Source organism: Chionomys nivalis, chromosome 6, assembly GCF_950005125.1.
Source record: "Chionomys nivalis chromosome 6, mChiNiv1.1, whole genome shotgun sequence".
NCBI lineage: Eukaryota > Metazoa > Chordata > Mammalia > Rodentia > Cricetidae > Chionomys > Chionomys nivalis.
In genome coordinates, this window is record NC_080091.1 from 40,229,927 (window position 1) to 40,245,678 (window position 15,752).

General features: G+C 41.1%; 1 protein-coding gene across 14 annotated transcripts in view; it reads left to right on the top strand.

The window, feature by feature from the left end:
* Add1 (adducin 1) overlaps positions 1–15,752 on the top strand; it is a 66,863-nt gene that overhangs the window by 10,641 nt on the left and 40,470 nt on the right. For all 14 annotated transcript variants that reach the window (XM_057771065.1, XM_057771066.1, XM_057771067.1 and 11 more), the window contains exon 2: positions 14,958–15,172. In XM_057771065.1, the coding sequence (XP_057627048.1) occupies positions 14,978–15,172 (195 nt within the window). In that variant the 5' untranslated portion in view covers positions 14,958–14,977. The remainder of the gene's footprint in view (positions 1–14,957; positions 15,173–15,752) is intronic.

The window sequence follows — 15,752 nt, forward strand, 5'->3', positions numbered from 1 at the left end:
TACTTCCCAAGCTCTGTCAGGCTTTATGTGGATGCAGTCACCCAATGGCATTGGGCGCCATTCTGTTGACTGAGGTTTTCTGTCCTGCCTGGTTCCCACAATTGTTAAGTCCCAAAGAAATCACACAGAGATCTACATTAACTATAAATTGATTGGCCCATTAGCTCAGGCTTCTTATTAACTCTTATAATGTATATTAGCCCATTATTCTTGTCTTTGTTAGCCACAGGGCTCAGTACCTTTTTCAGTGAGGCAGTCACATCTTGCTTCTTCTGTGGCAGGGCAAGGACTGCCGAGGAGTTGGCTTCCTCCTTTCCAGAGTTCTCCTGTTCTCATTGACCTGCCTCTACTTCCTATCTGGTTGTCCCGCCTATACTTCCTGCCCGGCTGCTGGCCAATCAGCATTTATTTAAAATATAATTGACAGAATACAGACCATTCTCCCACACCAAGCCCATATGTACTTGACAAATTCAGAGAAAATATTCCGTTATCCTATTTTGGTGAGTTCAAAGTGTTGGACCTAATTCACTTTCTATCCTAGCTTGTATTAACAACCCAAAATTATCTTTTTATGTCTCTCTACTTTATACCCTTTGCACCTGTTTTATGAGTTTCTTTTCTGGATCTGTTAACAAAGAAATCTTATACTATCTAGTCTTCAACTCTATCAGAGGCCTGAGAAGGATATATTACCTAAGTAAACAGGAAGTGCAGAGCAAGTAACTTCCAAAACTAAGACATGACAGAAACATCTGGCTGCCTGGACAGTCACCCAGGTTTCCTCTGCAATGTTGGGGCATCCTGCAGGCCTAGAATATCTGACAGACTTTTCTCAGAAGCAGGAAATTTTGAAGGACTGTCCTCCCTTATCTTGGCAAAGTTTGATCATCTCTTTTGTGTCCTGCTTGTCCAGTTTGGCAGCATACTGTCCACAGTTGAGGCAAGGACAGTTTCTTGCCCAGTGGCTAACTTTTGCTACAAAGAAAGTAAGCTCCATATGGTGTTTCTTTGATGCCCATTATCTTCTCTGAAGTAGATTGGTGCTGCCAGGAGCAGACATGTCTCATTGTCATTAAAAAAAAAAAAAAAAAAAACACCAAAACTTTGTATTATTAAAACTTCTTAAATGCCATATTCTGTAGATCTCTGAAGTGTTTAAAAACCACCTATCTAAAATATATCACTGTTTGATCTTGAAAACATGCCTAATATGACTACAGATTTGATTGTAATAAGTGACTAGCTAATAACCTGAATTTATTTATTATCCTAAGTAGTTTGTAATAACAGCTTTCAAGGACTAGGCTTTTACATTACATAGTAAAGTGAGCTGTATAGGTACAATACCTTAAATGAGTAGAAATATATGTACAATATGTTCTAACAAAAATAACCGTAAGAGCCTGGCGGTGGTGGTGCATGCCTTTAATCCCAGCACTCGGGAGGCAGAGATGGGTGAATCTCTGTGAGTTTGAGGCCAACCTGGTCTACAAGAGCTAGTTCCAGGACAGGCTCCAAAGCTACAGAGAAATCCTGTCTCAAAAAACAAAACAAACAAAAGAAATCCTTAAATTTGTATCAATGCACAAAAATATCTTTTTTTTTTTTTTTTTTTTTTTTGGTTTTTCGAGACAGGGTTTATCTGTGGTTTTGGAGCCTGTCCTGGAACTAGCTCTTGTAGACCAGGCTGGTCTCGAACTCACAGAGATTCACCTGCCTCTGCCTCCCGAGTGCTGGGATTAAAGGCGTGCGCCACCACCGCCCGGCAACAAAAATATCTTAAGAGTAGAAATGTATATGCAGCATAACAAAATTAACCTCAAATTTGTATCATTAAACAAAAATCCTTCCCATATGAAATATTTAAGACTAGTAGTTGCTGTTTTGGTTTAAAAGTAGATTCAATAATCTCCCCTTATAGCCAGTCATATCTATATCCCCCTTTTTTCTTTTCAAAACAAGAACCCTGAATCTACTTTGTTCAGTTTTTTTTTTCCTGACCATTACCAGTAGTACCTTGTAATCAATCACGCTAAATAATGGCAAATATCCATAACCCACCCATCCCACCTCTTGGGAATGTGGGCATCATATTCTTAAATTTACTTGTGTTGTTTAGGTCAACAGCATCTTTAGGGGATCATGAAAAGAAAAATTTGGGTTGTCAAGTCCTGGGAGAGGTAGCGGTATCATTTGTTGTCCAGTCTGTGTAATGGGAAAGTGCAGGGTTTGTCTCAAGTCCTGGCTAGAGCAGTCAGTGAAGCTGGATCATCTCCGCTAGCCGCATTGAAATTGTCCTGAGCAGTTTGTAGTGGATTTTTGGGTGGTGTTTGTCATCTTAGTGGTGTTATCATAGTCCTGGTGGAATCTTCATTGTGGGTCTGCATCCTCCTTTTGGAGACTTCAGAGGCTGCTGTTAGGCATAGTCATAGTTCACTGCAGAAAACTTAAGTATTTAGTGGTGCGTTGGTGGTGCACACCTTTAATCTTTAATCCCAGTTTTCGGGAGGCAGAGACAGGCAGATCTCTGTGAGTTCGAGGCCAATCTGGTCTACAAGAGCTAATTCCAGGACAGGATCCAAAGTTACAGAGAAACCCTGTCTCAGAAAAACAAAAAACAACAACAAAAAAAAAGAAGAAGAAAGAAAAAGAAACTTAAACATTTTAAATGTCATATGCAGTAGATCTTGAAGAGTTTAAAGGACCATAATTTGTTATGTATGTCCTAGTTACCTGACATGGACCCAAAACTGAAAACCATGTACAAGAAGCTAGATGAATTCTTTTTCTAGAATTAGTACTCCTCTATGGCCATTAATATCATCACAAAAGTTTAAAAAAATATATATCTTATAAATTTTGAGATAATATTTATACTTTAAGAAAAGTTTTGCCTGGCGGTGGTGGCGCATGCCTTTAATCCTAGCACTTGGGAGGCAGAGGCAGGCGTTCGAGGCCATCCTGATCTACAAGAGCTAGTTCCAGGACAGGATCCAAAGATCCAAAGCTACAGAGAAACCCTGTCTTGAAAAACTTTAAAAAAAAAAAAAAAAAGAAAAGTTTTAAAGAGTCAAAATAAAACCAAAGAGGGCTGGAGAGATGGCTCAGTGGTTAAGAGCATTGCCTGCTCTTCCAAAGGTCCTGAGTTCAATTCCCAGCAACCACATGGTGGCTCACAACCATCTGTAATGACGTCTGGTGCCCTCTTCTGGCCTGCAGACATACACACAGACAGAATATTGTACACGTAATAAATAAATAAATAAATAAATAAATAAATAAAACCAAAGAATTATGAGATTAGTGGCAATAGACTAGTCCCTTAGTTTTGGCTTTTCTTCTGTCTCACATCAGGTGACTCTTCTGACATGAGACAGAGATTTTGAATTTAACAAGCATGCTTGGGTTAGAGAAGGAGAGAGCCACACTCCAACTCCAAAACGAGCTTTAATTTTTAATTGAACTAGGATTATAAAAAGACCATTTGCATTATATGCCTGTAGAGAACAGCAGAAACAAACATTTGGGACGGTTTGTGAAATTTAGTCCTGTTGGAAATTTAGTCCAGTAGGCCATTTTGCTCTTGGGACATTTTCTCTGGATGAGTCATCCTTTTCAGATGTCTCATTTGTCTAGTGGTCTTCCAATTCCAATGCCTTCATTCTCTGAAAAGACAAAAACAAAACCCTAGCCCAACCTTAACTTTGCGTAGTTTCCTTTTTTGGCAAGTTGTAGCTGATCAAATGAAAAGCATTTGTTAGTCTTTTAAGTTAGTTTTCTTTTCTTTCTTTCTTTCTTTCTTTCTTTCTTTCTTTCTTTCTTTCTTTCTTTCTTTCTTTCTTTCCCTCCCTCCCTCCCTCCCTCCCTCCCTCCCTCCCTCCCTCCCTCCCTCCCTCCCTCCCTCTCTCCCTCCCTTTTTTTTCTTTTTGAGACAGAGTTTCTAAGTAACTTTGGAGCCTGTCCTAGACCCAGCTGGTCTCGAACTCACAGAGATCCACCTGCCTCTGCCTCCCGAGTGCTGGAATTAAAGGCCTGCGCCACCACTGCCCGGCTTTAAGTTAGTTTTTTAATCAGTTAATCTGTTGGTGCTGATCTTGCCTTTAAAGGCCTAATCACCATTTTGCATTCTGCATTGCATTTTCAAAAGGCAAAGATTCAGTTAATATTGTCTAACTTCTGGATCGATATCATTCTATTTGCTGCTGAAGTCAATCTTTGTGAAAAATCAGTGAAGGTTTCTTTTGGGCCCTGTATAACTTTAGTAAATGACTCAGTTCTCTTTCTGATTTATTTAGTTCTGTCCCAGGCATTCAAACCTGCTGCATGGCATAAATTCAAGATCTGGTCATCAGAGACTGCCTTTGTACATCGGCATAATCACCCTCTCCAAGAAGCTGGTCTTGCTGGGTGGTGGTGGTGCATGTTTTTAATCCTAGCACTCAGAGGTAGATGGATCTCTGTGAGTTTGAGGCCAGCCTTGTATACAAGAGATAGTTCCAGGATGGATCCAAAGCTACAGAGAAACCCTGTCTCAAAAAACCAAAAAAAGAAAAGAAAAAGTAAAGAAAGAAGTTGGTGTCTTGGGAAATTTTAATACCTTGATTCTAGCTTCATCTTTCTACCAGATCCTCCACTGCAATTGAGGACCAGATTTCAATACTGCTTCAACCAGGTTTTTCCAATATTGTGGGACAATTCTGTTACTGGTTGACTATGACTTTTGCTTCACAAAAGAAGAATGCATACTATATGAGACTATTGCTTCCTTAAATCCCCTCAAATCTAACATTTTCACAGCAATCCAGTGAGCTCTTCCATAGCCTTGGGGACACCTGTCATTTGGCAGTTGTTCCTGTATGGGAATTGGGTAAATTAAGGTTGGTTTTCTGATAACCTTGTGCTGTTCCTCTCTGATTTTATAATGTAATGGTCAGGTTGGTTCTTCTTTAAATTCCCCTGTCTTTGTCTGAATATCTCTATTATCTGTCTTAGTTTTTCAATGGTTGTGACTTAGACAAAATGGCAGTATTTTCTCTAGTAACTTTTTCTAAGGCCTGTATCTTGGCGCTCATATCAACCAGCTTTCTTAGGGGCTAAAACAAGAATTACCAAACTAATAATGTTTATAATTGGCATTACATAAGTCCCGTCTAATTTAATTATCCCCTCATATAATTATTCCATTTTTAAACCATCACCATTTAAAACATCCATTGTGTAATCATACAGAGCCCTAACTCCCTTCATTGTAATAGTGTTTCTCATTTTTTAACGTGGATAAAAACTCCTTTTTTAAAAAAAAAACAAAAAACTAATTCCCCTCTTAAGAATTTCCAATTGTCTCACCAAATCTGCTGACATTGACAGTTCAGTATGCTGCATATCACATCTGAGCAATGAACACAGGTCCTGCACAGCCTGGCTGAGGACAGCTGCAGCTGCTAGCGTGTAGCTGTGAGCTGAGAGTGTGTGGTGGTTGTAACAACAGAAAAGGCTGGAGTCAGTGTCAAGGAAGCTACCTAATGTAGCAGAGGGAAATCTGCATCCCATAGGAAGAGGGAGCCGACTGTCTGAAATACACACGGGATCCTGCAGAAGAAGGTGTGAGTTGCCTGATGGCAGAGCTGGCTGACGGCAGAATTGTTGGTGGTGAGGGGCTGACTTCAGTAGTGTTTGGGTCCCAAGTGCCTGTGGAGATTGTTGAAGAGGTTGAAACAGAAAAATCCCAGACTTGCTCAGAGGGCTTGGGGAAGGAAAGAAAAACCTAGCTGGTGGCTCAGTGACTCTGGTGGGTGCAGCTCCAGCGTGTGCTGGTAGCTGCAAAACCACTAACAAGTGACTATTTTATGATTTTTATGCCCTCAAAATTGGACGCCAGATGAAGTGTTAATCTGTTTAATTAATCTTTATCAATAAAATCCAGGAGTCAGAAATCAGGGTTAAAAACCTAAAAGATCAGAGAAGCTGAGGAGTCCTATTTCAAAAAAAAAAAAAAAAAAAAAAAGAGAGAGATCACTTTTATCTTTATTTATTTATTTATATTTATTTTTTGGTTTCCTAAGACAGGGTTTCTTTGTGTAGCCCCGACTGTCCTGAACTCACTCTGTAGATCAGGCTGGCCTTAAACTCAGAGATCTGCCTTCCAGGTAATGGAATAAAAGGCGTGTGCCACCACCACCACCAACAACAACAACTAAAAAAAAAAATCACTCTCATTATGTAATGTTTTCATCTTGTTCTGTAATTATCGAATCATCCTGATATGCTCTTTCATATATAATCAAATATATTGACTATCAATTGCACATTATATGTAATGGGAATGTGTAGGTATATCTCGTGTATGTACTGCATGTGGTTCTGGGGACATGCTATGCAAGTTACCACTGAGCTACATTCCTAGTCCTCTGATCCTCCCCCCACACACAACATTTTCACCTTAGACTAGTGCTGTTGTCCTTCCTAATGTGTTTAATTAGATTGCAGAATGACCCCACCTCACCAAATCTGTTTAGATTTATCCTAATGTGTGTTGTGTTCACCTCCCTGTTTTCTGAATTAGCTGGGTTTTCTGCAGCCTTTGTGGGTTCATTGTGGTGCCTGTGAGACCTAGAAATCTTCTTTTTCTCCCTCTGGGAGTTATACATACTCTTATCTCCAAATCTAGTCAGCTAGACAGACAAAGCTGCGTTTGTTGTACATACTGACTGTGAGAATTGACGTAACTCTTTGAAACATAAAACCCAGTTACAGAGATATACAAAACCCAGTTTCATACACAGATTGTCCACTTGCAGTTTGGAATTCCTTTGTCGATGGTAAACTGAAACTTGGAATCTGTTTATTAGTATATGACCATATCTGTCCCCAGTGTCTTTTGAGTTACATGTCAAGTTGTGATTGAATGAATTGAAGCAGTTACTCTTCTCATAGCCAGCTGCTCCTAGAATCCTAACAGAATTTGAATGTCATTGTCAGTTCAGAATGCTGGACCTGGAAGTGTACTTGTTCTTTATTGTGTACTTATTAAGACCGTGTTATTCCAATTGTCCTATGACTGAGGGGGTGGGTGGGGTGAGATGCACAGATTTCTTGCCCTGTGGGGATTGCATGCTAGTGAGGGAGAGAGTGCATTTTTGATTGGTTACTAACGCTTCCTTCCCCCAGTACAGAGACTGAATTTAGGGTTTTGCTTTATCACTGAACTTTTACTATCTCCCCCTCCCATTTTGTAATTTTTTTATTTTTTGAGACAATGTCTTGTGATGTTACTGGGGCTGGTCTTCAAGTCTTCATCCTTCTGGGTCAGCCTTCCAAGTGATGGGATTACAGGGCTAAACTGTTATAACCCAGCTTAAAACAGCTCTTTTAAAGATGCTTAATGCAGACTGGTAAGATGGCCCAGTATGTAAAGATGCCACGAAAGATAGATGAGCTCCATGCTCGGTGCCCTCGTGGAAGGAAAGGACTGAGTCCTAAAAGTTGTTCCCTTCTCCATGTGTTGAACTGGAGAAATGGATGTGTAGATGTGTGTGTGTGTGTGTGTGTGTGTATGTGTGTGTGTGTGTATAGGCATGTGTCGTGATGTGTAGATGTGTGTATATATATATAGGCATGTGTCGAACTGGAGAGATGGATGTATAGATGTGTGTGTGTGTATATAGTCATGTGTCGAACTGGAGAGATGTGTGTATATATACATATATATATATATATAGGCATGTAGTGGACTGGAGAGATGTATGTATAGATGTGTGTATATTTTTATATATATATATATATATATATGCATGTATAGAATTGGCTGAGAGCTTGTATTGCTCTTGGAGGGGATTCCAGTTTGATTCCCAGCATCCGTATAGGAGGTTCACAACTCTCTGTCACCCTCAGTGGTTTTTAATGTTAATACTGAGACCCTTTAATACAGTTCATCTTGTGACCACCAACCATAGAATTATTTTTGTTATTATTTTATATGTATACAGTATATGTCTGCAGACCAGAAGAGGGCACCAAACCTCATTACAGATCGTTGTGAGCCACCATGTGGTTGCTAGGAATTGAACTCAGGACCTTTGGAATAGCAGGCAATGCTCTTAACCGCTGAGCCATCTCTCTAGCTGGAGAGACAGCCGTGGGTGCTGGGAACCGAACTCTTATATTTTTGGTTGTGAGCCTAGCCTTTAACGGCTGAGCCATCTCTCCAGCTGTTTCTGTTTTTGAGACAGAGTCTCATTGTGTAGCTCTTGCTGTCTTGGAACTAGCTCTGTAGACCAGGATGGCCTTGAACTCAGAGAACCACCTACCTCTGCCCCCTGAGTGCTGGGATCAAAGGCATGCACCACCACTGCCTGGCTTATGTTTGATTCTTGTCCCCTTCCCCCGAGACAGGGTTTCTCTATAGCTTTGGAGCCTGTCCTGGAACTAGCTCTTGTAGACCAGGCTGGACTCGAACTCACAGAGATCTACCTGCCTCTGCCTCCCGAGTGCTGGGATTAAAGGCATGCGCCACCACCGCTCTCGCCTTTGCGTTTGATTCTTGCATGGAACAATCCTTATAGGCTGGAACTCCGTAGCTTTTGGGAAGATGGATGTAGTCTCTGACAAGTGGGACTAATATAGATAGATTCAGAAAATACTCAGTTTTAGGCCAAGCTTGATGGCACACATCTTTAATCTCAACACTTCGGAAGTTGATGCAGGTCAGTCTTTTAGTGCAAGGCCAGTCTGTTGTACATAAGAGACCCAGGACAGCCTTGACCACACTGTGAGACTGTCTCAAAACCAATAACAAAACCAAAACAAACACAAATACTCCATTTTAATCAAGCAGTGTAGATTTAAAGAGATAACTCATTAGTTCTTCAGATACAAATGGAAACATTTTTAAGCAGAGACCAGAAAGAGCCATATTTTGTTCCGTATATTCTCAACTTATTTTGAAAATTTGGCTAATTTAGTATATTTACTTTAATATAAGACACAGTCTTTTTTTTTTTTTTTTTTTTTTTTTTTGAGACAGGGTTTCTTTATGTAGTCCTAGCTGTCCTGAAACTCTGATTAGTAGACCAGACCAGGCTGACCTCACTCAGAAATCCACCTCTAGCTCCCTGCATACTACAGTCAAATACCATGCACCCCCCCACTGCCTGGCTAAGACACAGTCTCTTACATTTTATCTGTAAAATTAGGTTAAGGCCACACTGCTGAAACACCTCAATCACAGAATGTACTTTGAGTAGCGGTATAGACAGTAAAACCTGGAACAAGTGGGGATGGCAAGATGGCTCAGCTGCAAAGGTGCTTGCAGGGCATGCATGGTGACCTGAGTTGGATCTCTGGATCACATCAAGGTAGAAGGAGATAGCCGACTGTAAAGTCCTGTGACCCTTCCCTACAGTAATTAATAAATTAAATCTTTAAACAAACGAGTGTTGTCAACACAGGACAGTATATCTTGTTCACTGTGCACCCCCAGTAATGCTTATTATTTTGTTTATTGTCTAAGTGCTGTTTCCTGGAACTCAGTCTGTAGACCAGGCTGGCCTTGAATTTAGAAGATCTGCCTGCCTCTGTCTCCAAGTGCTATGGTTAAATTTCTCATGTTTTTAAAATTTCTTTATGCAAATATAATTGAGTTTTTTGCTTACCCCTTACACCATTTTGCATATCTTTTTTTTATTTAATAGTATATCCTTATTTTGTGAAAACACCTGTAACTTAAAACAACTTGCTAGCATAAATACTTAAACCTCTGATAGCTCATGTGGTGACATCTCAGAGAGCATACTTTGAGAGATCGTTAGTTACTCAAACTTGTGTTTGAGGTTTTAAATGGATTACTGTCTGCTTTGTAGGATTGCTTTTGTTCCTTCCTTCCTTTTCCTCTCTCCTCTTCCTTTTTCTCCTTTCCTCCCCCTCTTCTTCTTCTTCTTCTTCTTCTTCTTCTTCTTCTTCTTCTTCTTCTTCTTCTTCTTCTTCTTCTTCTTCTTCTTCTTCTTCTTCTCCTTCTCCTCCTCCTCCTCCTCCTCCTCCTCCTCCTCCTCCTCCTCCTCCTCCTCCTCCTCCTCTTCTTCCTCTTCCTCTTCCTCCTCCTCCTCTTCCTCTTTTTTTTTAAATAAAGATTTATATTTATTATGTATATAGTGTTCTGCCTGCATGTGGCCCTGCAGGCCAGAGATGGCACCAGATCTTATTACAGATGGTTGTGAGCCACCATGTGGTTCCTGGGAATTGAACTCATCTGAAAGAGCAGTCAATGCTCTTAACTGCTGCACCATCTCTCCAGCCCCTTCCTCCCTTCTTCTTTTTGTTTTTTCTTTTTTCTGTGTTGTCCAAGTTGATCAGGCTGGCCTTGAACTCAGAGGTCTTCCTGTCTCTGCCTCCTGAGTGCTTGGATTAAAGGTGTGCACCACTGCCACCCAACTGGTCTTGGAAAGACAGTTCAGCAGTTAAGAGCACTGAATGTCCTTCCAGAGGACCTGGGTTTGATTCCCAGCACCCACATGGTAGCTCACAGCTGTCTGTAACTCCAGCTCCATTGGATCCAGTGCCTTCTTCTGGACTCCAAAGGCACAAGGCACATACATGGTGCACAGACATGCATGCAGACAAAGATTAATATACGCTAAAAGAAAAAATTTTTTTTCCATCTGCAAATAGAGACACCTTATGGGGGGATGCTGGAATTAACTGTGTTGCAGCCATGCAGGGTTCATAACATGCAGTTGTCTGCTGCTGTATGTAGAACTTGTACACAGGTTACTTTTCAGGATCCCTGTGTTTCTACCCTTATTTTTTGTGGGGTTTAAGGAAAATGGAGTTTGGAGGGTTTTAAGGATGGGATCGTGACTTTTTCTTGTACCTACCCTGTTTCTAGTTTAGTTTACTCTCATTTGTAAGGGTAGAAGAGGAATCTTTACCTTAGTATGCACGGGCTTTTAGCGTCATCCTGACCTTTGGGCTAAATCCTATGTCAGCTACCATGATAGTGAGGGGCTGAGGAGTGCTGGCTTCCATAGCTTTTCTGAATGCCAAATTCTCATTTCTCTACTTAACTGCCTTTTCAGTTACAAGCAAGCAACTGGGTTCTTTCCAGTGATACATTGCAGAATTGATTGATGCTGTAGTTAAGACAATAGCAATATCATATTGAAAAAATAAAATGTGGAAAATATAAGCTGGGAAGCTGTTAATTCATTTATCATAAGGGAGAAATTCTGCACAGATAATCAGTTCCTGGGATGTATTGCTTATTTTTAATTTGTATGTTTGGGATCCTTTTCTTACTCGAGTTTTCTTGAAATAGGATGGTGAGCAGAGTGCATTGTTGCGAGGTTAGGGAACTCTGGAACCAGACCTCCTGAGTTTAGACCCTGCCCGTTTGCTTACTTACCTTGTGCAAGGAAGGATAGTTAATGCACATAAAAATGAGTCTTAATCAGTGTGTGGTATATGGTCAGCTGTATCAATTTTAAAGGATGTTTTGAGAACTTTTTATCAGCAAGAGAACATGGTATAGAAATTATCCAATCAGATTAATAAAAGACTTTATTGAACTTAGGTCCCTAGCAATGCATATTCAATCAGTCTGTGGTGTTTAAGAATCTCTAGTATAAGGTGAGTGGTTTTTTGTTTTTTGTTTTGAAATGGAAAACTGCATTTCTAGACATGGGATGGAAATTGAGAGATTGTAGCTTATCATTTTATTAGAGGAGGAGTACCAATTTGGGCTTGCTTATTCCAGTAGATAGTAGGTGACTGGCAGCAACCCTTTCAACAAAACCCCTCCATGTTTTTGTGTCATGGACTTGCCCATGACCTCTGAAGAGGAGGGGAGAGGATAGACAAGTGGGGTAGAGAAGGATGGGATGTTCTTTTTGTGTGTGTGTGTGTGTGTTTCGAGACAGGGTTTCTCTGTAGCTTTGGAGCCTGTCCTGGAACTAGCTCTTGTAGACCAGGCCGGTCTCGAACTCACCGAGATCCACCTACCTCTGCCTCCCGAGTGCTGGGATTAAAGGCATGTGCCACCACCGCCTGGCTTTGTTTTTTTATTTTTTGAGAATAAATCTTACTATATAGCTGAGGCTGTCCTGGAGCTCACTGTGTAGACCAGGCTGGCCTCAAATTCACAGAGATCTGCCTGTATCATTGGCATGTGCCACTATGCCTGGCAATATAGTAAAGGTTTTTTTTTTTTTTTTTTTTTTTTGGATTTTCGAGACAGGGTTTGTCCGTAGCTTTTGGTTCCTGTCCTGGAACTAGCTCTTGTAGACCAGGCTGGCCTCAAACTCACAGAGATCCGCCTGCCTCTGCCTCCCGAGTGCTGGGATTAAAGGCGTGTGCTACCACCGCCAGGCAAGGGTTTTTTTTGTTTGTTTGTTTTTTGTAAATTTGTTTCCAAGACAGTGTTTCTTGAATGTTTGCCCAGCATGCCTGAAGCCCTAGGTTCGAACCCCCTGCACCCCACAAACTTAAACTGGGCCTGGTGGCACAGACCTGTAATCTGTAGCACTTGGGAGGTAGTGACAAGAGCATTAGGAATCCACGGTTGCCGGGCGGTGGTGGCGCACGCCTTTAATCCCAGCACTCGGGAGGCAGAGGCAGGCGGATCTCTGTGAGTTCGAGGCCAGCCTGGTCTACAAGTGCTAGTTCCAGGAGAGGAACCCAAACCTACAGAGAAACCCCGTCTCGAAAAATCAAAAAAAAAAAAAAAAAAAAAGGAATCCACGGTTATCTTTGATCTATGTATTTGAGGTTAGGGTTCTATAGACCCTGTCTGATACACACCAATAGGTTTTGGGAAGATGGCTGAATGTTTAAGAACACTTACTGCTCTTAAAGAGGACCTGGGTTTGGTTTTCAACATCCATTTGCTGGCTCACAGCCATCTGTAAACAAATTTCAGAGGTTTTGATTTCCTTTTCTGACCTCCATGTCAGAAAGGCATGGTAGAACAGAGCAACAACAACCAAAGCAAGCTGCTGGGTATGATCCTCATACCTGCAATCGCAGCACTTAAAAGGCAGAGGCAGCCTGGTTGCTTTGAGTTTGAGGTCACCCTGAATTATGGAGTGAGATAGGGTCCAAATGACTCAGCAGGTAAAGATGACTGCCATGAAACACCCAGGATCTGAAATATTGGTGATCTGGAACCTTTCGTAGAGAAGAATGGCTTCTAAAAATTGTCCTCCTCTTCCTTGTATGTTTCATGTGTGACTATATGTAAAAATTGTCCTCCTCTTCCATGTATGTGTCATGTGTGACTATATGTAAAAGCACACAAACTCACTCACGTGATGCTAACAATAAAGGTCAGTACCAGATTGAAGCAAGTTTGGTGTAGTTCAAGGCCAGTCTTTTCATCTAGGCTCCCCCCCTCTTAAAATGTATTTACGTGTGATTATCTGTTTGGGTGCCTGAGAGATCAGAAGAAGGTGTTGAATCACTTGGCACTGGAGTAACAGTGGTTTTTAGCTGCACTGTGTGAATGCTGGGAGCAAATCTTAGCTACTTGGGAAGAGCCACAAGTTCTCTTGACTGATGTTGTCCAGCCCCACCCATCTCACCAAGGGCATTGTTACCCGCGTTTCCTGGGCCTTGCCACTGATGCACTTGCCATCTTTATCAACTATAGTATAGATCAGAGCATTTAAGAACAATAGTTCTGAGCTACATTGCCTTGGCTTGAATTCCAGTCCTCATATTTTTCCAGCTGAATTCATTTTCTTACCTTTTGTTTGTTTGTTTTGAATCAGGGTCTGGTGAAGTCGGGACTGGCCTGAAACTCACTAGATAGCCTATGATGACCTTGGATTACTAATCCTCCTGTTTAGGCCTCTGAAGTGCTGAGATTAGCCAGGCCTTGATGGCACCTTTAATCTCGGCATTTGGGCGTGGGGGGGGGGGATTTCTGTGAGTTTCAGACAAGCCTGATCCACTGAGTGAGATCCTTCAGAGCTGCACATTGAAGCCCTGATTCATGAATAAACAAAACAAACAAAAAAGAGGAAGTGTGGTGCTGATGGGATGACTAGGTGTTTAAGAGCACCTGAATAGGTCCTGAGTTCAATTCCCAGCACCTACATGGTAGCTCACAACCATCTATAACTGTAGTCCCATAGAATCCTATGCCTTCTCCTAGTGTGCAAATCTATAATAGACAAAATACCCATACACGTAAAGCACATAAATAAATAAATCTTAAGGGAAAAATAAGGAAGTATGCTGATATGGGTATGGTGATACACACACAGCTAGGGGCATCGATCCCAGCACTCCAGAGGCAAGTAGATCTCTGTGAGTTTGAGTTGAGTATTGAGTTCCAGAGCATCCATGGCTAGGTAGAAAGACCCTATCTCAAAAAACAAACACAGTCAGGCGGTGGTGACACACGCCTTTAATCCCAGCACTTGGGAGGCAGAAATAGACAGATCTCTATGAGTTCAAGGTCTGCCTGGTCTTCAAGTGCTAGTTGTAGGATAGGCTCCAAAACTACAGAGAAATCCTTTCTCGAAAAACAAAACAAAACAAAAATCCACACACACACATAAAAGTGGTTTTATATCTATATATGTTTTAATTGAACTATACATTTTTTTCTAATTTTAAAAAAAGTTTGGTTTAACACTTCCAAAATCTGCCTGGCAGTGTGGGATCCATCTAAGTGTTAATTATGGTCAAGCTCAAATTTCTAATTCCTTTTGGATTTGTCAGAGGACATACATAATAGCTTTGTTAGATTGTTTTCCTATGCTCCAGTAACCAGTGGTGAGAACAAAATACAGCATTGATTAATGGGGGGAGGTTGGTTGACCAGTCATGTGCTTCTGACCTATAAAGGAGCCAACATATCCCCACATAGAAGAATGTATTTCTGAGGTTGACGTACTCATCATGAAATCATAATGACCATTGCTTTGAACACAAAGATATCTTTTATTTTTATTTTATAGGACCCTAGAAAAACTGTGCAATGAATGGTGATACCCGGGCCGCAGTGGTGACCTCACCACCCCCAACCACAGCGCCTCACAAGGAGAGGTACTTTGACAGAGTGGATGAGAACAATCCAGAATATTTGCGGGAGAGGAACATGGCACCAGACCTTCGTCAGGACTTCAATATGATGGAGCAGAAGAAGAGGGTGTCCATGATTCTACAAAGTCCTGTAAGGAAAAAGTTTGCTCAGAACTAACTTGACCAGCTTCCTTCTGATTCCTGGGATCCTAGGCCTGCTGCGTGAATGGCACAGTCAGTTCCTCATCACAGAGCACACTGACGCTTCATGCTCATCAATCCTTGTTAAAAGAACTCTGTTTGGTTCATGCCAACAGACAGAATGAAAATGTTTTAGAGTTATTAAGGATAGATGTTTATTTCTGCTTTGGATTGTCTTTACTGTTTCTCCAAAGTGTTTTTATAAATCGGGGACAATGTAAAACCCACTGTTTTCTACAAAATATAGGTCAAGCATCCCTTCCAAAAATTCACAACAAATATTTTAAGCATTACCATAGTGATTAAAGCATTTGAATTTGAGAGCATTTTAGTTGTTTGAATTTGACATGATCAACTGATAAAGCCTGTGCAAACACTCTCAAATCTAAATATTTTGAATAAAGGACACTCAGTGTGGCCTTCACTTGTTCTTGGTTGCACCTAGGCTAGTAGCTCCTGAATTGTTAACATCAGCACTGTGAGGCAGTCACACCTCTCTGAGTGTCTTCTAGACGTTCTGTAGTTAAAGC